Source organism: Geotrypetes seraphini, chromosome 19 (genome assembly GCF_902459505.1).
Source record: "Geotrypetes seraphini chromosome 19, aGeoSer1.1, whole genome shotgun sequence".
In the NCBI taxonomy this organism is placed as follows: Eukaryota; Metazoa; Chordata; class Amphibia; order Gymnophiona; family Dermophiidae; genus Geotrypetes; species Geotrypetes seraphini.
In genome coordinates, this window is record NC_047102.1 from 29,727,701 (window position 1) to 29,751,041 (window position 23,341).

Below are 23,341 nucleotides of genomic sequence, written 5' to 3' on the forward strand. Positions count from 1 at the left end.
GAAAAGGCTAAACGAAAGGAACTCAAATTGTCCTTAGAAGGGCAGTTGCTATTAAATAGCATCTTTAAAAGAGTAGGGGCTACTCAAAGGCATCTTTGAATAAGAAGGTTTTTAGTTTGGATTTAAACTGGTTTAAGTTTGTTTCCTCTCTTATGTGATTGGGTATGGAGTTCCAGAGGGAGGGTGCAGTGACCGAAAAGTTGTTTAGGCGCATGGTACTGATATTTTTCAGAGAGGGGATATTAAGAAGATGTTGTGTAGGAGAGCGGAGCGACCTGAGGGTATAAGAAGTCTGCTTATGAATTCCGATTGGTTACAAGTTCTAGTTTTGAATGTAAGTAAAATAATTTTATAAGTGATTCTGTGTTCAATAGGGAGCCAGTGTGCTTTAATTAATAAAGGTGAAACATGGTTGAATTTCTTTGCCTGAAAGATAATTTTAACAGAGGTATTTTGAATTTCTTTTTGTGTGATCCCTTTGTATAGGGCAGGGGTGTCAAACTCAAATCACATAAGGGGCCGAAATCTAAAATGCAGGCTAAGTCGTGGGCCGGATTTTTTATTAAGATACTTTATCCCTCCTTTGCTGACGCGTAGTGTGGGCCCCAGCGCCAGTGGCAGCTCCGATGCTCACAGGACGTTGTGTGCCAGCAAAGGAGGGGGTTAGTCTTAGTAGAAGTATAAGGATACAACCTCTCCAACCCCATGCCGGCTACAAAATAAATAAAAAAGTCTTTTCCTCTCTTTCAGGTCCTAGTTCATGCTTGCTATTTAACACCAGCTCTGGCAGGATACACATTTCAAATTTGAAATATTGTAATCACAAAATAGAAAATAAAATTATTTTTTCTACCTTTTGTTGTCTGGTCATTTTGCTTTTGGTCCCAGTTTCTCTTTCTGATTTTGTCTATCTTCTAATTCTCTTTCCAGTGTCTGCTGTCCATTTTTTTTTCTCCTCTTCTCTCTTGCTCCAGTCCGTCTCCAACATATTGATTTTTCACTTTCAACTTTTTTCTTTTTCTGCCTCTGTCCACTCAAATCTTGCCCTCTTTCTCATCCTTCTCCTTTTAAAATTTTCAGCTACCTATCAATTTTCCATCTTCTCTTATTCTGTAGCTCTCCCATTTCCCATCTCACTCCTTTCCCAGCTTCCTATTTCCTTCTATCTCTCCTCCTCTCTCCTCTTGGTTCAACATTTTGCTCTGTCTCTTTTCTGTTGTTGTTCTTCTTCCCTCCCCCCTTGATGCTGAACAATAAGATGGAAGGAAAAAAAACCAGATGCTGCATCTCTTTCTCTCTTCCACCCCTAGGCCTAACATTCCTCCATCCTCTTCAATCTCCAGATTCAACTTCTCTCCCCAACTGCCCCCCCATCCCATCTCTCCCCCTGTCTGCCTGCCTCCCTCCCCCCAGGTCCACCATTTCTCACTTTCTCTTCCCAACAGTTCTCCCTCTTTCTCCACACTACCTCAGGTCCAACCTCTCTCCCTTCATCTCACTCTCTTCACAGCCCGTCGTGCCTTTCCCTCCAGCGCCGGTCCGATGTTGCTGCCGGGCCGGGGAATCTGCCTGCCTCGGCGATTCGGGAGTGCTGTGCGTGGCTCCTCTTCCTGCTTTTTGCCTGCCGTGGTCTGTCTCCAATGATGCGCAACTTCCTGTTTCTGCCCAGGTGGACCGTGGTAGATGGAGGGCAGGAGGGGGAGCCACGAACAGCACTGCCGAGTAGCTGCCAAGGCCGGTGGACTTTCCGGCATGGCAGTGGAGGCGTCGGACCAGTGCGGAGGGGAGGACACGCTGGGCTCAGAAGGGGAAGATCGGGAACGTTGCCGCAGGCCACATAAAAAGGCTAGGCGGGCCTTGTGTTTGACACATGTGCTATAGGGCATTACAATTATCAACGCAGGAGATCACTAAAGAGTGAATTAAAATATTGATAGATGAGGGTTCGAGTACTTTATATAGAAAACGGATCAGTCGTAGACTACTGCACTGATTTGATCGTGGTAGGTGAATTTACTATCAAGGATGACACCGAGTAATTTTAGGGTAGGAACTGTTTGAATAGGGATAGAGTTGAGCTTGATTGGATTGAGTAGTAGTTGCCCTTCTTTGAGGGGAAAAATCATCATTTTTGATTTTACTAATGTTAAGGGATAGCATGTTCGTATTTAGCCAAGTTGTGATTTTTTTTTTCTAGTTTTGATTTATTAAGTTGATGTCCTCGGGATTTCTCAAGTCAATCGGGTGTATTATTTGAATATCATCAGCATAGATATAAATCGTTAGGCCTATGGACTGGCCTAGAGTAATCATTGGGGCCAGAAAGATGTTGAACAGTAAAAGAGATAAGATGGAGCATTGGGGAATATCGTATGTAGTTGAAAATGCTTCAGACGTTGTGCCATTGAAGATTGCTTTTGATGACCGATCGGCAAAGTAGGAAGTGAAACAATCCATGATTTATCCGGAGAGTCCAACATCCTGAAGACTTCATGTGTGTGCCTAAGTTATGCGACACAAACAGGTAACTGTTTTTGTGCCAAATTAGGTATAACTTGTACTGGAAACCTTGCATCGTAAGGACAACCATAGCGAATTGTAACTAGTAAACTGTATATTATCATTAGCCCCTAGCATGTTTCAAGTTAGGATAAAAACTTGTATCGTAAACTTGTACAAAAATTATGTATGTTAAACCTGTAACCCGTTCCGAGCTCTTTGGGGACAATGGGCTAGAAAACAATATAAATAAATGAGTCTGTTAAAGGTGCACACACCACGTAGAATCGCGATAAGCGCCATTATAGAATCAGACCCATACTCTCTTTGAAAAGGAGTAGATGGGGGAAGGGAGCTGTTTCCACTTGTCTTTTATCCTCTGGTTTCACTTCAGTGTAGGTTGGCCTTATATATAAAGTCAGACCCTTTCTCCCTTTTAGAGATGGGGGGGGAGGGGGGGAGGGGAACAATATTTAACTGTGTAAAAGTTCATCTAAATTGTTCCTTTGCTAAAATCGCATTCCTTGCTTTATGTTAATGCTGACTGGCACTTGTACTTTCTAGAAATTCTTTTAAATGAGGTATTGATGCTGCAAGGCTCTGATGTGTGGCTGTTTTCTCAGCCTTGACTATAATAGTCTCATTTATCCCTTTGTGCAGAGTATCAGTAGACCATGAATGGAAATAGTACAAAAAAAAAAAAAAGTTGACTATATAACGTGAACCATTAAACATGACAGAGCTGAGCAGGTGGGTATGTGATCATACAGAGTATATCAGAAGCTCAGCTAATGGAGAACAAATACAGAGAAGCTTGGGGCAGAAGACTGAGTGAGAGTCTGCATCTGTGGGTAAGAAATGCCACAAGGGATGAGGCCTGGATCCCAAGTTAAACAGAAGACATTGCAGGCTTATTTCCATATTCATATAGGACTTTAAAATACTTAAGGCCAAATGGGAAACAACCACTCCTTGCCTAAGTTCCTAGACACTGGCTTGATAGAGCCAAATACCCACAATCATTGAATGATATCACTTCTGGAGTTTGTATGTGCTTTTGCTCAAAGTCCAAACCTAACATGACTCAGCGAGACTAAAAAGTGAGACCTACAGAGGGGGAAGATCCTATTAACGGTGCCTAGGTTAGGGGCTGCTAGGTGCCTACTTCAGCAGTGCCTAGCTGAATTCCATGTACAACTCCAAATTTGTTAATTGACTTTAATTGGTGTTTCAATTGAATACACTATTATAAGTCAATCAAAAAAAACCATTAACCTTAATTGAAGTTGTGCATGGAATTCAGTGTGGCACCTACCGACACCTACGTTGAGGCACGATTAAGGGTGGTGAATAGGCATGGTATGATGTAGGCGTCTGTGGTACATTAGGCCAGAAAAACCCTAACATTAGGACGCCTAGCAACGCCCAAGTAAGGTGCTGGTAGGCTCAATTCTGTAAACAGCACCTAGTAATTGATTGACAACTAAGAGTTAGGTGACGTTTATAGAATCAGGCCCCGAGTGTCCAACTCCTTTTTTCCCTCTCTTTATATGCTCCTAATAGGGATGGGCAACCAGAAAATATTCCTTTCGCATCATTTCCCCATGTTGTTTATGGGGATTTGCATTTTATTTTGCCATTTTGCCACTTTCCAATAACAAAGTATTATCAGCAAATGACAAAAACATAAAAATTGTGTGTGTGTGGGGGGGGTGTTTCTGCTCATTTTCATGAAATGATTTGCAATGATATACGATATGTCAATGTCATTCCCTATGTCATTTCAAATGACAGCCCACCCCTCGCTCCTAATACGTAGTAAGGCAGAAAAGGTTAAAATAAAACATGAACTTTCCTTTATATCTTTTAGAATCTTTGTAACAAAAAAGGCATCCGTTAAGCTCATTCATGGTGCATGATGATATTACACCCTGCGGTCTAATTTAAGTGACGTCTCCATCATCTGTATGCAGTGTCAAGGCAGTCTAAACCCCCCCACCCCACCCAAAATACAGATTTTGCTTAGTTCAGTAGCTGGCGCTTTCAAAACACATTTAAAAATCTCTATCTTTTCCAAGCACTCTATCTATGAGAAATAAATATACAATTTCTAATTGAAATTTAAAACCATCAACCAAAGACATGATCGGAAAAGACCAGATAAACTAAATATAAAATCTTTGCTTTCTTCAGCCTCTTGAGTTGAGAATTGGACTGACTAGGCCAGGGGTGTCCAATGTCGGTCCTCGAGGGCCGCAGTCCAGTCGGATTTTCAGGATTTCCCCAATGAATATACATGAGGTCTATTTGCATGCACTGCTTTCATTGTATGCTAATAGATCTCATGCATATTCATTGGGGAAATCCTGAAAACCCGACTGGATTGCGGCCCTCGAGGACCGACATTGGACACCTCTGGACTAGGCGGATCATCTGTGTCAAGAAACCTTTTGTTATTGATATATCTTATTTAGATCACTAATACCACAAAATATGCAAATATTTTCACCTGCTCTGTCACTACAGTAAAACAAGCAGATATATTCAAAAGAGCAACATGCCAACTCCAGCTGCAAAAACTGTACTCAGATGAAAGTTATCCAAAGGTATATTATGCTGGCATGAATGTGTTTTGTATTTTCGGAGTTCTTTTAATTTTCAAAGGTTATCAAAAAGTTGCAAACCGATGTGTCAGAATATAGAGGGCAGTTGTGTGAAGACATTTTGTGCTTTCCAATGCTCTCTTCTTTGCATTGTGAATTAGATTTGTCCCAGGCAGACGTTTCCTGAGCTTTCATCCTGTCAAGGCTTTTGTATTGGCTGATCAATCTCATACAGCTGCATTGCTCAGAACTGCGATTTCTTGGGAAACTTTCAGAGGGATGCTGACAACCAATTTTAAGCATTCAGTTCTGCAAATTTGGTTAGATCTTCTGAACGCTTTTCTAATGGAGATCCATACGAAAAATACATTTTCAGTATCCTCCAGACTTTAGAAATGGTGATGTAACCGACTTGTGATTATATTGGCTGTGAACATATACCACTGTACTGCATACCTCTATCACTTGGAGCAGATGCTTTAGAACTCATATACACAAAATCTGATGACTCTTTCAGGAGACAAAAGTAAACAATAAGAATTATGAATGACCCAAATATCAAAAACACTGAATTTCATTCCAAACTTTCTCCATATACCCTTTTAAAGATTTTTTTTTTTTTGTTTGTTTAAAAACCCATAAAACAACAATTTTGCCTCATCTGTTTAAGAGCAAGAGTATAAGACATGGAAAAAAAAAAGCTGGAATCCTAACTTTGTCCTCGAGTAGGATGGAGGTTCCACCACTTGCTGTCTATTCACAGGCCAATTTACTGTCAAAGCTGGAGAGAGCAATAGCAAAGGCTTGGAGGGCACACATTGGGTAGTTGTAGTCCATGGTAAACACGTCCTCAGCCACACGACCAAACTGCATCACTATGTAGTCAGCTACAAGAAATGATACACACACAAAAAAGCATAAAACAGGAATTTTCTTTGTATTTGTGCATGTACAGCTCTCTCTCTCTGTGCTTATATATATATATATTCATACATATACCCCCTCCTTTACAAAGCCGCGCTCTCATATGAGCGTCGGAGTTCTTACCGCTGCAGCCAGTGCTAAAAACACTAGCACAGCTTTGTAAAAGAGGGCCATAGATAGATCTATGTAATCCTTATTACAACAGTCCTCCTGTAAATATAAGATTTCGTGACCTTAGAATTACAGGGTTCTAAGTGACAATTTTCAGTATCTTTAACTCCGATGACTTCCGGGTTCTATCTGACATGTAGAGGTTACAACACTCACGAGGATTTATTGCAACTTAACCGGTCCTTCATTTCATAAGAAATTACATGGTTTTATGTATAGAAATTAGTCTATGCATGGGATTACTGGGTTCTAACTGCGAGCCAACTTTCGGTACAGTTAGAACCATGTAATTCTTTTTTTTTTTTTTTTTTTTTATAATTTTCAAAATTATTGGATTACACTAAGCAAAGGAATGGAAATTTAAACAGAAATAAAAACTATATATAATAAAACTAATTATTATTCTTCCTAAGAAATTATTAACTTTTTTTAATCATTTATGCTGGTATTTCCAATTTAACTCCAAATGAAAATCAGTAATTTATCAGCTTATGATCTGTAAGATTCTTGTAGTAATAAAAATTGTTCAAGTTGTAGGGAATCCCAAAAAATATAATCTTTATCCTGAAATTTAATTAAACATTTGCAGGGAAACTTTAAGAAGAAGGATGCTTCAATGGCCAAGACTCGAGGTTTTAAAGCCAGAAAAGCTTTCCTTTTAAACTGTGTTGCCTTGGCAACATCTGGGAATACCAGAACATTGTCACCATGTAATTCTAAGGTCACGATTTGCTAGCTGGTTTCACCAAAGGGTTATTTAAAAAAAAAAAAAATTAGGAATAGAATTTTTGAAATACAAGCAAGGACCAATCACTTGTAAAGTACTATACCAAAATAACAATAAGGCAGAAAGAAACATCTACTTTGAACATAGAATATTTTTTTTACATTCAAGCCTACAACATTATGTGGAGGGAATCAAGTTGAAATCAAAGGAAACAGTGATACCACTTGTTCCCTATAGTGTTACATCAACAAAATTCAAATGGAAATATTAAACTGCAGCCCTATCCAGAGAACAGTTAATGCAGAATACTACTGTAACTTGCTGTGCTGATTATAGGAAGCACTGAAAGAAAAAAAGGAGAGGAAAACTGTGGAAAGGAATTCTCTTTTTGCAAGGAAATGCACCTGCTCACAAGACTGGCAAAATAATGGATGTTTTGACGCAGAAGGGGTTTTGGTATATAGACCATCCATCCTACTCACCAGATCTTGCTCAGCAGAGAAAATGAGCGTGGTTAAAAGGCTAAGTGAAAAAGTGTGGAGGAGAGTGTGGTGCAGTGGCTAAAGCTACAGCCTCAGCACCCTGGGTTCAAACCCACACTGCTCCTTGTGACCCTGGGCAAGTCACTTAATCCTCTACTGCCTCAGGTACATTAGATAGATTGTGAGCCCACTAGGACAGAAAAGTGAACATTTCTTAAGAAAGACTTGAATATTTCATAGGGTGTCCTAATTTTTTCACATGACTGTACTTGTGACTTGGATTGGCCACTTTGGAGATGGGATGGTGGGTTGGGTGGACTGCTGATCTGACCCGGTACAGCTATTCTTATGTTCTTATGACGTGGTGGATAACCAGCTTTTGTTGTTGATTCTGAACTCTCTTGACACTGGTGGTAAAGTTATTCTTGGTTAGGAGGATTTTTGTTGAGTAGATCTTACAATGTTCAAATGAAAGGAGGAATATTCAAAGAGTGGGCAGCATTAAGCAGGGTGCCTCAGGGCTCACCACTTTCTCCAATACTTTTAATGTACTGATGTCAATGTTGGGATATTTCTTGGATGAGAAAGGGCTTATATATTTCTCCCATGCAGATATTACAATTTGTCTTTCTTTTTTTTTAAGAATGAAAATAAGATTAACAATTTGGTATGTGAAGTTATAAATCTAGTTGATGATAAGGCAGATAGTATGAAACTGAAACTGAACAAGAATAAAACCAAATTTTTATTGTTAAGTCCATTTAGAATCACTAGTTGAAAAAAGCGAGGGATGAACACATTGAATCTCTAATCAGAAAATAATGGTAAATATTGAAGAACTAAGGCCAATACTGGGCAGATTTGCAAGGTCTGTGCCACGCATATGGCCATTCGGTTGAAGATGGGCGGGGATGGTTTAGATGAGCTGGAGTGAGCTTCAACGGAGAATCCAGTAGATGAACAATACCGGGCAGAGCTCTAGGTTTCTGGCCCAGAAATATCTAAGAAAAATAATCATTTAAATTAAATCATTAAATTATAGAGAGTGCATGTTTGGGCACACTGGATGGACTATTCAGGTCTTTATCTGCCGTCATTTACTGTGTTACTATGTTTCTATGAAAAACTAAAAAGGTTAGGACTCTTCAGCTTGGAAAAGAGACAGTCAAGGAGAGATATGATTGAAGTCTACAAAATCTTGAGTAGTGTAGAACGGGTACAGGTGAATTGATTTTTTACTGCATCAAGATTTACAAAGACTAGGGGGCACTCGAAGTTACAAAGTAATACTTTTAAAACCAATAGGAGGAAATATTTTTTCACTCAGAGCATAGTTTAACTCTGGAATGCATCGCTAGAGGATGTGGTAAGGGCGGTTAATGTAGCCGATTTTTTTTAAAAAAAGGTTTGGACAAGTTCTGGATGAAAAGTTCATAGTCTGCTGTTGAAACAGACATGGGGGGAAGCCACTGCTTGCCCTGGATCAGTAGCATGGAATGCTGCTAGTATTTGGGTTTTTGCCATGCACTTGTGACTTGGATTGGCCTCCGTGAAGACGGGATACTGGGCCAGTAAGGCTGGGTCTGACCCAGTAAGGTTGTTCTTATGTTCTTAATTGCAACGGTGGAGCAGTGACCAGACATCAGAGTATTTTTTGGAAGAGCTACAAAGACTTCAGTCAGGATGTGCCAAGTGTGTTGAAATTAGGGGTGAATATGTGGAATAACTTGTAAGTTTCAGGGCTTCACATCATTCCCTTCTTGGTTGGGATGAAAACTTTTCAGCACCTTTCCCCCTACTGCTGCCTAAATTAATTGGCTTTAATTGGTTTAATCTGCATACTAATTGGCTGCACTGATTAAAAACCAATTAAAATGCCTAAGGGTGCCTCCAAAAAGAACACCTACTGAAGTGCCTTATCATGCCTAATGCCACTATAATAATAATAATAATAATAATAGCTTTATTTATATCCCGTCACAGCTTTCAGTTCAAGATGGTTTACAACATGAGAGGCTGCAGGAATGCGGAGAGAATGAGAGCCAGAAGGCCTTGAGCATGCGCAGATGCTCAAGGCCCAGTCCGGCAAGAGGCAGGATCTTCGGGCACCAGCACCTCCTGTGGGTTGGTGCTGTGTGCCGGTGCCAGATTGGAGGTAAGCCTTCAGTTTGGGCAGGCGGAGGATGCTGGTTCATGCAGGGGGGGGGGGGGGGAGGGGGGAGGGAAGTGCATTCACAAGGGGTGGTTCACGGGGGGGGATGTGGAAGCGCACCAGTGGCCTCAGGGGTCTTTTGGGGATTTGGTGGGGTGAGGTGGAGCAGTGCCGGTGGCTGGGGGGGGGGGAACCAATCAAGCGAGTTTCCCTTACTTCCTATGGGGAAACTCGCTTTGATATACGAGTAATTTGGTTTACAAGCATGCTTCTGGTATGAATTATGCTCGTAAACCAAGGTTCCACTGTAAATGGGTTTTCAGTGATCTTCTGAATGATTGGTATGACGATGAGTTAAGGAGTAAGTCACTTAGATTATTGTTCCATCTTCCTGCTAGGAAGGAAAGTGTCTTATCAAGGAATCTTTTGAATTGGCATCCTTTGGGATTCAGAAAGGCGAATAATAGTGTTGTGTGAGAGGCGGAATTTGTTTTGGAGAACAAAGTGTTTCAGAAGCTAGGTGGGTGCAATACCGAATAGTGTTTTGAAGCATAGACAACCGAATTTGAAAATTATTCTGGCCTCTACTGGTAGCCAGTTCAGTTTTTTGAAATATGGAGTGATGTGGCTGGATTTTTTCAGGTCACAAATCAGTCATATGGCTGTGTTTTGAATTGTTCTCAATCTTTGGTATAATGCTGGAAGCGGCGTTAAGTATCATTAGGCGCCTCCATGGATACGATTCTCGTGAAACGTAGGGTCCAGAAATGTAGGCCTACATTTCCAGTGCCTACCTTTCATGTATCCTCAATTCTGTAAACGGCGCTGTTGCATGACTGATATGCGATCGGCAGAAGTTTTTAAGATGGCTGCCGATAACAGCACCGTTTACAGAATTTGGGCCTAAGCACCTTATTCAATGATCATTTATTTTTTTATAGCCACAGAATGGGAAAAATAGCCTTTTTGAGGTAAGGTCCTTAACTGAAGAATCTTGATAGTATACAACAGGACCTAAATATCTGCCTAAGTATTTGCTCTTGTTCTTACCTAGTTTTAGCACCAGATGGCATTGCACTGCTGTAATCACTAGAGGTAACGGAGCTGATTTTAAGCTCACAGCTGAGCATCTGACATAGCCTCAGATTTTCAGGATGTAAATTTTGTTCAGTTTTTGCCAAACTTAGCTTGCAAGGTTTTAATGCATTTCATAGCAGGATTTTCCCATGCACTAAGCCCAAATTCAAAGAGGGGCTTAGTGGGGGAGAGCGGAAGTACATAAGAATATAAGAATAACCATACTGGGTCAAACCAAAAGTCCTTCTAGCCCAGTATCCTGTTTCCACAATGGCCAATCCAGGTCATAAGTACCTTGCAGATTTCCAAACAATAGCAAGATTCCATCCTACTGATCAAGGGCAAGCAGTGGCTTCCCTTGTTGTCTGTCTCAATAGCAGACTATGGACTTTTCCTCCAGGAACTTGTCAAAACCTTTTTAAACCCAGCTATGCTCACCGGTTACCATATCCTCTGACAAGTATTTTATTATAGGTTGTGCATCAATGTTGTCATTAACAGACTGAAACTTTAAGGACCATCGAATGGAAAATTCCCAATAGCGATCAAATCATAGCAACATTAGCAAACGTCAGATCATTTTGACATTGTCATAGGTCCAAATAATTATGTTTTTCAAGAAAAATTAATAAAATTCAGAACTCAACTTCCAAGTACTAGATTCATGTATAAATATATTTTTCAAATCATTTGTAATAATTTCAAAGAAAACAAAAATCCAAATGCTTAATGGCTATGTTAATCCACCGCTGAATTAGATAAGGATAGTTGAACTATCTCAAAACATCTAATTTAATCTCAAAACATTCATTTTCAGAGATGTTTTTGAGATTTATACTGAGCTTTCTTTCCTTATTCAGAAACCTCAGATATCAGGCCTTACATTGAAGATCCCCCTTTACTCCTTTTGTATTTTGCCTCCCCTTTCTTTTATTTTAAGCAATGTATCCACCCCATCTGCCCATATGTATCAAGCTATGTCCGTACCGTAACTGTGAATTTGTTCCCCCTATTTTATATTTTTTTAAAACTTCAAAACTTTGTATAAATTGAAAACCGCTTTGTTTATGAAAGTGGTATATCAAGACCTAAATAAACTGGAAACTTGACCTCTCTATTTAACCACTGGAGGGAATTTTCTATGCCCTGCCTCTTCTACTTGGACCTCTAGTCTCTGAACTCGCTATTTATACTGCTTGAAGCTACTCAAAATTGATTCTTGTGGGCTCTACTCATAGTCCACAATTACATTAGGGCTCCTTTTACTAAACTGCATTGAGCTGGCGTTAGTTCTAGCCGTGTAGCGTGGATTTAGCGCGTGCTAAAAACGCTATCGCGGCTTATTACTGATTGTTCATTTTCAAATTCTGTTAATGTAACATCAGTTATGTCCTGGTTTTCTGCTCTTAGTGGATTGAACGAAATAAAGATACTTACGATCATTATCATGGATAATCTGGAAATTTTTTACTGAGGCTTGTGTAACACGACCATGAAAATTTAAAACATAGGACTGAGTGTCATCGTTCCAGACAGGGGTTTTGTTGTGCAGCTCAATGACACTTTCTGTGTTTTTGTTCTGCCACCTTGCAAGTAAGGTTTCATGCTCCTGCATAAATTACAAGTCAGTATTTTATTGCTGTTAAGCAAAAGATCCAATTTATTAGATACACACAATTTGCACAACCAGCTGGGGTCTACTGCCGAAAGCACCCTCAAGGAAGTAACAAGTACGCTGTGAAAAAGTGGCAGCCCAGGCCTTAACCAGACTGAGCAGCAAGAAGAAAGCACTTTATAATGTAAGCTGCCTAGACATATCTTCTAAGAATGAGTAAAGATATTTTTAACAATATTTTAGAGATAAGACTGAACTTTGAAAATCTGGCATAGCAGCGAACATGCAAACTGAAACCTACCTTGCACACCGTGCTAAACCAGTTCCCAGAGCAGAGATGCATTTGCATTTCTATTCTATCAGTTTGTATATCTCTGCTGATGTATAAATGTCACCTTTTGTAGAATGAGCTTAGTAATCCTAAAACTTATATCTGCATTAAATATTAAAATAGCCTTAAATCTAAAAGACATGGAAGTTTCAACCTGACAGACTGAATAAATGGCACTGAAAAATGAATCTATCAATTATCTATCAAAGATATTCAAGTTTCCATCTTATCATCCCTGCCAGACGCCCCTTTAAATTAATTATTTCTTTAAGGATAATTACAACAATTTCCAAAGCCATTTATGCAGGTGAAGAGCAATGTATTCATATTTCACAATATGAGATCAATTTTATAACCTGATTTAAGAGGATGAGAAAGGGCCTACATTGCAGACGTGAGATAACTACATGTGTGGATTAGCATACTATATAATCTATGTACATCTGTAAACTCAGCCCCTGCTCTGCTCAAACTCCAACCCTGTATGCGCCAGCATGTCATTGGCACATACTTTAAAACCAGTCAGTAATTTTAAAGAGCCCATTTAAACATGCAAATAATTTTATGAGTTAATTTACATGTTGGTGAGCACATGACCAGATCAGGGGTTGGGCACATAACATGAGGATTACAGTTTCAAATAGAAGTATGCTGATATCTACCTACACAAAAAGCTCAGTCAGTGCTATTCTGAGTGGTGGCATTGTCCAGGTGGGAGGAAGGACTTCTCTGCCCTCCCCCCCCCCAATAACATTTGGATTATTTACAAAGAGTACATGGAAGAGTCAACTTAAGAAGTGATTAAAGGGGAGCCTCCCTTCACCCAAGGTGGGGAGACACCTTGTTTGGGGAAAGAGGGCTTCCTCCTCAGAAAGTAGAGGATCATTGCGGTGCCTTCCTTTTTTGGGGTTCTAAATGAGGGATTCAGGGACTAGGCTTCCTTGCTTTGGGGAGAGCAAGTGGAGGATTTCCATAGGTCATTATATCCTGTATTAGGCTTTGCATTAACCTGAGACAGCACTTCAGTTCTGTTTTCAGCAAGACTACATGTTTAAATGCCCTTTAATATATGGGGTTTTTATTGCAGGATTTTGTGTGAGATAACAGTCATGCTAAAACTGACTGGTAAGGGGGAGGGTTGAGTGCCCAGGGAACTGTCTTGGTGGGGATGCCAGCATTTCTCCTCTCTTCCCCACTGGCAATGGGGGTGTCTCTTAAATGCACCCCCACTCCCCTTTTTAAAGTCTTCCAGTCTTAGCTGGCAGTGAACACAAACTTCTCCCTGCTGCTCATGCTGGCCTCAGCTCTCCCTCTGATGTCACTTCCTGCTTATGGAACCAGGAAGTGATGCCAGAGGAAAGGCTTAGCCAGCACAAGCAGCAGGTAGGGGACTGCTTGTGAAGACTAAAAGAGGTACGGAGAGCAGTGACATAGTAAGGGTAGCTGGCGCCCGGGGCTGTGGAGCCCCTGTCCTGCCCCATTCCCCACCTCCCTGCTGCGCCTGCATCCCTTACTCGTAACTTTTTATCTTCTTCGCTGCTCGTGCCGAACTTGCTGCCCGCATTGGCTCCCAGAAGTGATGTCAGAGAAAGCACCGAAGCCAATATGGGCAGCAAGTTTGTCGCTGCTCACGTCAAAGTTAAAAAGGTACATGGAAGGGATGCAGGCATGGCAGGGGGAGGAGTGGGAAGAGAGTAGAGAGGAGGAGGGGTGCTGGTGCCCCGAGGAAGACTGCACCCCGAGTGGACCGCCCCCCTCGCTCCCACCTTACTACGCCACTGATGGAAATAGTGGGGGGAAAAGTGCCTCTAAGAGTCCCCCTCCACTGCTTGGGGGGATTGGAGGGGGGAAGCAGGCATGGGGGATGCTGGGTGCCCCTGCTCTGGGTGCAAACTTCTCTCGCTACACGACTGATAACCCATGTAATCTACTGGCTTTAACATAGCTTAGTATACTGGCCCTCTGGATTCTTCTTACCTTACAGATGAAGAGCCATGACATGAGGTTTATGTCAGGAATTTGTTCTGTTTCGCTCTGTAGTGGCCCCTATTGTTACCTGCACTCTCCTGCTCTTATTCTGACCACAATAAGGAAATAGAGATGAACTTTTCTAGACCTATACATTACTCAGGCCTTGTGACTCACATTACGAGGTTTGATAGAAACTCTTTCATGGTCCATGTTCATTCCAGGGATGATCACACTCATTTTACGAGGTCCTTTAAAACCCAAGACATTCGTTTCCTGAAAGATACATAAAAGGAAAAACACTTAGAATAGAAGTCAGCACTACAAGGAAAATAAAACATATTTAGTACTTATCCTTCTAGTGATGAAAAAGTGCGATTTGGTCTTCCAAAATATATTTAATTAACTTTCTTGAAGTGAAGGAGTAGCAAGTTAGGAACCACGGGAACCCATTTCAAATCTTACTAGGACCCTTTGTGATCTAGGGTGAACATAAGAATTGCTATACTGGGACAGACCGAAGGTCCATCAAGTCCAGTATCCTTTTTCCAATAGTGGCCAACCCAGGTCCCAAGTGCCTAGCTAGATCCCAAGTAGAAAAACAGATTTTATGCTACTTATCCTAGGAATAAGCAGTGGATTTCCCCAGGCCATCTTAATAATGATGTATGGACTTCTCGTTTAGGAAATTATCCAAACCTTTTTAAAACCCTAACTGATTTCACCACATTCTCTGGCAACAAATTTCAGAGTTTAATTACACGTTTGAAGAAATATTTTCTCCAGTTTATTTTAAATCTACTACTTAGTAGCTTCATCGTTTGCTCTCTAGTCCTAGTATTTTTGGAAAAGAGTGAACAAGCGATTCACATCTACCCTTTCCACCCCACTCAGTATATCAGTATATTACCCCTTAGCTGCCTCTTCTCCAAGCTGAAGAGCCCTAGCCGCTTTAGTTTTTCCTCATAGAGAAGTCGTCCTATTCCTTTTATCATTTTCAGCGCCCTCCTCTGCACCTTTTCTAATCCCGCTATATCTTTTTTGAGATATGGCGACCAGAATTGCACACAGTATTCTACTGTCTCAGGTACAAACTTAGACTGTGAGCCCTTCGGGGATAGAAAGATATCTACTGTACCTGAATGTACATCACTTTGATGGCTTATAAGCATTATATATGGGGAAAAAAATCTAAGGCCATGCTGATTACTTCTTCAAGTACATAGTGTTATTTTACTAACCAAAACAAAAACTACAAAACACAAGTAAACTATCTAAATGCTGGTGGAAATCTGAGTATAAAAGTCCTGATCTGAAAACCCTAAAGGTAGACATGGATTTGATCATTGTAGCCATTACAGAGACATGCTTCAATGAGTCTCATGAATGGAATTTTACCATATCAGGCTATAACCTATTCAACAGGGATAGAGATGGCAAATGAAGAGGAGGAGGAGGAGGAGCTGGAGCTGAAATGCAGGGATGAGGGGAACGAGGAAAGGAAGGGATGTCACTTTCATATACACCGACTGAAGGTGGGAAAGAAAGGCAAAGTGATGATACTGGGTGACTTTATTTTATTTTTTTTTTTTTGTAAATAATTTTTATTCTTTTTAAATTCTTACATCAAGTGAAATACATGTATTACATTCAATTATGAAGAAACACTTGAAATTATCAATAAATGTTCTTACATTGTAAATTAAAGAAACCCTTTATCAAAATTTTATATCATATTATTATTACAATATTTTTCCCTTCCCTATCCCCTCTATATGTTCTATACATGTGTTATGATATCTGATCAGTAGAATAATTTGTCAATGGTCCCCATATTTTATTAAATTTTTTAATATAACCTTGTTGTAATGCCATTACTTTTTCCATTTTATATATATCTAATATATATATAATCTACTGAAAGAAAAGGAAGAAGAAAGATAGTGGATGCCTTACAGGGGGCTTTGCTTGGACAAATGATGAGAAAATCCACCAGAGAAGGGTTGATGCTGGATTTAATATTCAGGAGTCTAATGAAGTGGTTTCCAAACCTGTCCTGGGGAAATCACCAGCCAGTCAGATTTTCAGGATATCCACAATGAATATTCATATGAGAGATCCACAAATCTCTCTCAGGAATACTCATTGTGGATATTCTGAAAATCTGATTGGCTGGGGAACTGCCGGTCTAATGTAGTGATTTTTTTTTTCATATGCTTACATAGCAAATGGCCGCAAGCTCATGGCGCAGATTATTTGTTTCTAAGCTTGTCGATGTTTTTGTCGGATTTACTCCACTGTCATACACTGTAAACTTGGTCCCCATAAGGTTTGATCTAGGAAAAAAAAGCACAGGAAATATCAGTCTATGAAGTTATATTTCACAAACAATCCTCAAGGAAAACCGAGTCTTATAACAGAGTCCGAATCTTTATCCATTTAGCACCATCCTACAGAAATATTCAATAAGTATTTTATACCAAGATGTGAACAACCATACCAAGGCTGTTTAAAATTTCATAATAAAGAGCATTTTAAATATTTCTTTTAAATCTACCAAAATGATATTATACAAATTGAAGCAGGGCAGTATAACACAGTGCATATACATGTATGCTTTTTTTTGGCACAGTCAGTGTAAAATGAAAAAGGCAGTCTAAGTTGCTGGAAAGTATGTCTTGTATAAAGGAGCAACAATTGATGGGAAAAGGCTGAATGAGCTAATCTGATGAATCAATATGGCTTTTCCTGAATCTGCAGAGAAAGGCTATCAGGTGAAAAAACTAAACCATCAATAGGATTCTGGGATTTATAGGTGCTTCATGGCATCAAACAAATTTGCATCAGCATTGCAGGCTTTATCCCGACTATCACAAGAAGACAATGAATGCTTGAGTGCTTGGAATGCCATTGGTAGACGACTACACCAAAATGCACATTTAGCTACGAGAGTGGTATGTTAAATTTCTGTTATTTTCCACAATAAAGCGCAGATATTGAAGGTTCATTTAATACAATACTGCTAGATTATTTGCATAAAATGTCTTTTTATCATTATTTGATGACAGGAAAATGTTTTCCAATTCTTTTGTGGTTGTAACACTGTCTTAGTTGGGTTCTAAGGAATCTGACCCCGCTTGTTATAATAAGCATACTGGAGACTTTAGTGTTATTTTTGTACTGATTTATTGTTCTTTTTACTAAAACAGACTTGACATAAAATGTTTTTTTAGGTTCAAAGAATTTTTATTGATGCAAACAACAGCAAATACAACGCCAGGGCACCCCAAAGGTGCACAGTACAAACAATGATGCATCATATACAATAATATAACAAGCATAGTTAAAGAAGAGTAACAGCAACCAAACCTCCCCCCCCATCCTACTCTACATAGGGTGATCGAGATTAATGAGGACGGAAAGGCACTCCGAGGCCCTGGACTCTTATGAGCCCTGAAGATGCCGCACCACCCCCTCCACCACCTAAGCCCACTTATCCATGACTAAGTTAATCAATGTATTATTGCTGAGTGTGAAAACATGAAAGTTATAGCTATACTATCAAGAAGTTTGTTCCTTTAAGCAAAAAAAATAGCAAAATTTAAGAAAACTGAGCTTTTATGTAAAAAACTGAGCTTTACGTAATCAGTGGCTTTAACATTAAAAAAAAATAAATTATTTTCTGATCAAGCACAATCAAATTCATGGGAAAAACTTCAATTTGCACAGATTTCCAACTTTATGTTTTTCTGGACAACCCTACCCTGCAGTATTTACACGACCGCAGTTATGCCAGGTGTGTGCTGTAACTGTGGTGTATCTGCATAATGTATAACTGTAGTATGTAGATGTTAGACAGGCCAATACTGGAATACACTAGTATTCTATAATGTAATATCTCTCAAACTGTGTGCCATGGTACAGTGGTGTGACCCAAAGAGATTCTGGATATGCCACGAGAGATTCCAGAATTTTACTTTATTTTTAAAAATTTCCTTCATAAGTATATACTAGAATAGATGACATGTGCATTGCGTACACAAGAGTCCGTCAATGTTATGAGCGTCTGTGTACATAAGGATGCAACCACCCAGACAAGCATCATTCTTTGACGTGATTGGTCCTTGATAACTAACAGCAAGTCATTTTATTTTTATTTTTTATGCAGTAGTTATCCTAACTTGAGCACCAAAGCAATCAAGGCTTTATTACCGCTTGGATCGTCTTATCTTTGCAAACTTGGATTTTCAGCTCTGACGGAAATTAAATCGAAAAAAAAAGAGAACGACTGCAGATAGTGGATGATGAAATGCTCGTTTGCTTGTCAACTATTGAGCCGCGTTTTGAGTTAATTTGCACTTAAACACAAGCACATCCGTTGATTGATTAGCAATTCTATTTTACTTTAATTTCACCGTTGTTACAATTACCCTTAAAAAACTTTAAATAAATAACTCTCAAATTCAATTTTTTTGTTGGTTCTGCAAATTTATAATTTCAATTATAGAGATGCAAAAAACATTAGCTCCGTTTAGTGTGCCAGAGCTTCAAAAGTTTGAAATATTGTTACAGAATAGGCTCTCAGGCCCAGATTCTATAAAAGACTCCTAAAGTTAGGTGCCTAGATCGGCATGCCAAACTGATCTAGGCGTCTAACTTAATTATTTAAAAAGCTTAATCGGCGCTGGCAATAAGCAATTAGTACCTCATAACTGGCTTAAATTAAAATTAATTGAATGGTAAGGCACCTACGAGAAAGAAGGCATGGTTAGGGGTGGATCATTGATGTATTTGGCATGTAGATGCCTATTTTAGACTTAGGCACTGGTATTTAGACCAAGAAATCCCTAGCATAAAGAAGGTATACCTAAGGTTAAGAAACCTGCAGGTGCTTAAGTCCACTTTAGGTGCCGTTTGGTGCAATTCTATAAATGATGCCTAACTTAAGATTGACATAAGAATAGCGTTACTGGGTCAGACCAAAGGTCCATCAAGCCCAGTAGCCTGTTCTCATGGTGGCCAATCCAGGTCACTTGTACCTGGCCAAAACCCAAACAGTAGCAACATTCCAAAATCCAAATAGTGCTGTGTTCCATGGTGCCTATGTTTTAGGTGCTGTTTATAAAATCGGGGCCTCACTGCATAGCACTAGGGCACTTAAATGGAGGCACCCACTTGTAAAATTGCCCCCTTTTTGGATCTATTTAAACTATTTATTTTTTTTTAACATCCTTTGGAAAAGAACATTCTTCTAACGAGATCTGAACTTGGTGATCTTCAATGAGATATCTACAGCAGTAGAAGCATTCATTCCACTTATCCAGTCAAAGTAACTAATCACATTATTGGTCAGGGCATCAAGCGACATGATTAACCTCATTTTATTTCTTACCAAGCAGAGTCAGCATAGTTACCTAAGCTTCCCGATAAAACTCTCTCCACCTCGAGACAAATCAGTTGGGTCTATGGAGATGAGGTAATTGGCAGTCTTGCTCTTCTTTCTTTTTCTTCCAGCCAATAAAAACACCTGAGAAGCAACACAATATCACATTCTACATTGGTTGTGAAAATGGCATGTTGTGATATCCATGGCACAGGACCATCACAAAAACAAAGGATACTGGATACCACCACCAAAGACATAGTCAATCAGCATTGCAGTTATCTACATGACTAGACAAGAGCTTACTTATTTTTTGAATATATTATGCGTGTCTTAAATTACTAAATCTGATCTATCTTTTCTAATGTTGAAGTCTAGTTAGCAAGATAGAAAGAGATGTTTTCAAGCCTAGAAGGATAAAGAATCTCAAATACTAAGTATTTTAAATTGTCGTACAAGAAAGTTCCATACAGTATAGCAACAAGAGGGAACAAAAACAGGAAGGGGGTGATATTCAAAGCAATTTAACTGAAAAAAACACTAATATTCAGCAACACTTAACCGGCTGGTGCTGTTGAACACCACTATGGACCACTAAAGGGAAAGCCAGTTATTTTGTGGGCGGTTTGGAAGTAGAGTTCTCACTTATGCAGTTAAGTGCCAGTATTCACCACTTAACCTCCTAAGTTAATTTGCCACATCAGACTGCATAAAACACAACCCTATCTTTATGTGGTGTTGCCTAGGCGATTAAGTGCTGAATATCACACTTGGCTGCATAAGAGGCAGCTGGCTACATAAACCCAGTTATTTACTAGTCGATATTCAAAACGACTTAACTGCCAGAAAAGGTCACATGTTCGGGGCTGTCTGCTAATTTCCTGCAGCGCTTAAGTGGTTATCTCTGCTGAAAATTAGCGGTTAGCACGCACGTGAGAGCCAGCTATTTAAGGTGTTCCAGGGCAGAGTTGTCATTTGGCTGCTTATCTGCCGATATTTAGCACTTAAAAGTGGCCAGGGTAACTGCTTAAAGGTCAGTCCTACCTTTATGTAGCAACCCATAGCCAGTTAAGTGCCGAAGATTGACTTAATTGGCCACGTTATAGTTATAGTTAGTCGGTGCCACATAAACTGGATCTTCAATGCCGAAGCCCAGACATTGAATATCTGGGAATAATGGCAACAGTGGTTAGCAAAACTCTCGCTGTTGCCAGCTGAAAAATGACCCCTCAACGTCTGTGCCCAGACATGGTCCGGCATTGAATATCTGGGAATAATGCAGCTAGTAGGTAAAAAAACCACATTCAGTGCTGCCAGCTGAATTTGTATCCCAAAGTGCTTTCTGAAATTATACTCAAAAATGATGATCACAACCCATGGGAAAGAAGGTGCACAAATCAATGTACAGATTTCAACTAAACTTTCCAGGTGTACCTTCTCTACAGAAACCCGTCTAGGCTTATGATCTTTGTTGTGGTTTCAAGTTTCAAGTTTTATTAGGATTTTATATACCGCCTATCCAGGTTATCTAAGCGGTTTTACAATGAGGTACTCAAGCATTTTCCCTATCTGTCCCGGTGGGCTCACAATCTATCTAACGTACCTGAGGCTATGGAGGATTAAGTGACTTGCCCAGGGTCACAAGGAGCAGAATAGAAAGCAGTAGCCCAATTAACAAGTGTTTGTCAAGCTTGCACCATATAGAAGAAACACTTGCACTATAATCTGCAACAATGAAATTTTACTATGATATTGACAATGAGCATGCCATAGTATTTTGCAGATCGATAATGTAGAACAATTTACCAGCATCTAACACAAGATACCATGGCTAAAAAAAGCATTTTCTTCTGCATATTATTATGCTATACTCAAAAACTTCCCTATAATACAATATTCAGAACAAATGAAAAGACAGCAAACTATATCACTCCCAGTCTGTGTTTTGAATTATAGGCAGACATTTGGAGCCAGATTTAAACCTGTGTCCAAAGACATCCTGCTCACATTAAAGGCCCTTTGTAGGTGAAGCCTTTCTGAGCAGCTCAATAAAAGAGGAGAATTGGGCTCACATAAAGTTAAAGGAATGACGCATCATGGCATCCTTTACTATCAGCTTATTCAGAACCAGGGTTGGGGTCTGGTGCCATGAGCCTACATTTCCAGGGATTTTTTTCCCATTATTTTCTATCCCCAGTCAGTTTATCTTAGTTCAGGGTCCATGTACCAAGGCTCTTTCCAGAATCCTGTAATCGTGGTCCCTAAATCTGACATCATGCAATAACCATGATCCCCTCCCCGAACAGAAGCAGAAGGCATGAGTTAGGTCCTTCCTAAAACAATGCCACCAGGCCAGCTCCAGCTTTAAAGAATGGTTATCTTTCTTTAGGTTCATGGACTGGAAGAAACACCAGGCCCTATACTGTATACTGAAAGTCAGCATGCAACTGTTATACCATTCAAGTATATTTTTGACCTTTTTACCATCCTCCCTTTCCAAGTGGAGGTAATATGTTGGGTACATTCCTCGATCCATTCCCTTTTTATCTCTAGTGATTCGGCATTTGATGGTAGTGCCTTGTGGGGCCGGTCTCATAGCAAACACTTCTAGGTCATCAACACCAACCATAACTTCTTTTGTGGGAGGACTGGGAGCCGAGGCTGTCTCCTACAAAGGAAGATTCATATTTGTCATTATATTCCTTTATGAAAAAGGAAATATAAGAAAAGGTGAGAGGCAATATTATAGTGACTTTGTAATTCTTCATATCTGAACATCCTAGTTTGCCTTTACAAATCACATTCCAGCATCACTTCACCCCAACTGGCTTCAATGTCAATTAGGTTAGGGTTCATCACACATAGACATTGTGACAGGCCTGTCCCATGTAGAAATCCCCCAGCTGACGCTGTCAGAGTTAAAACTGTCCCCGTTCCTATAGTTAAGGACAGTTCTTTGAACATGAGTCAGGAGGAGAAGAAACGGTATCAAGTCAAAAGTGCGCCAGGACAAAGGCGCGCACAGACAACTGAGCGCAACGCGGAGGCACGCGCCGAAGAAAATGACTGTTTTAAAGGGCTCCGACGGGGTGTGTGTGTGTGTGGGGGAATCCCCCCACTTTACTTTATACAGATCGCGCCGCGTTGTGGGGGCGTTATGGGGGGTTTGGGGGGTTGTATCCCCCCACATTTTACTGAAAACTTCACTTTTTCCCTAAAAAACAGGGAAACAGTTAAGTTTCCAGTATAATGAGGGCGGTTACAACCCCCCAAACCCCCCACAACGCCGCCGCGATCTGTATTAAGTAAAGTGGGGGGGTTCCCCAACAAAACCCCCCGTCGGAGCCCCTAAAAACACTATTTTTCTTCGGCGCGCGCTTCCATCTTGCGCTCAGTTGTCGGCGCGCGC

General features: G+C 40.1%; 1 protein-coding gene across 7 annotated transcripts in view; it reads right to left on the reverse strand.

The window, feature by feature from the left end:
* Positions 1 to 4,879: 4,879 nt before the first annotated feature.
* The window catches only part of TUB (TUB bipartite transcription factor), a 186,258-nt gene continuing 167,796 nt past the window's right edge, over positions 4,880 to 23,341 (reverse strand). For 6 of the 7 annotated variants that reach the window (XM_033928540.1, XM_033928544.1, XM_033928542.1 and 3 more), the window contains 6 exons: positions 22,409 to 22,600; positions 19,964 to 20,076; positions 16,771 to 16,885; positions 14,727 to 14,825; positions 12,073 to 12,244; positions 4,880 to 5,989 (listed from right to left, as the gene is read on the reverse strand). In XM_033928540.1, the coding sequence (XP_033784431.1) occupies positions 5,856 to 5,989; positions 12,073 to 12,244; positions 14,727 to 14,825; positions 16,771 to 16,885; positions 19,964 to 20,076; positions 22,409 to 22,600 (825 nt within the window). In that variant the 3' untranslated portion in view covers positions 4,880 to 5,855. The remainder of the gene's footprint in view (positions 5,990 to 12,072; positions 12,245 to 14,726; positions 14,826 to 16,770; positions 16,886 to 19,963; positions 20,077 to 22,408; positions 22,601 to 23,341) is intronic. The other variant, XM_033928541.1, reaches the window with a different exon arrangement.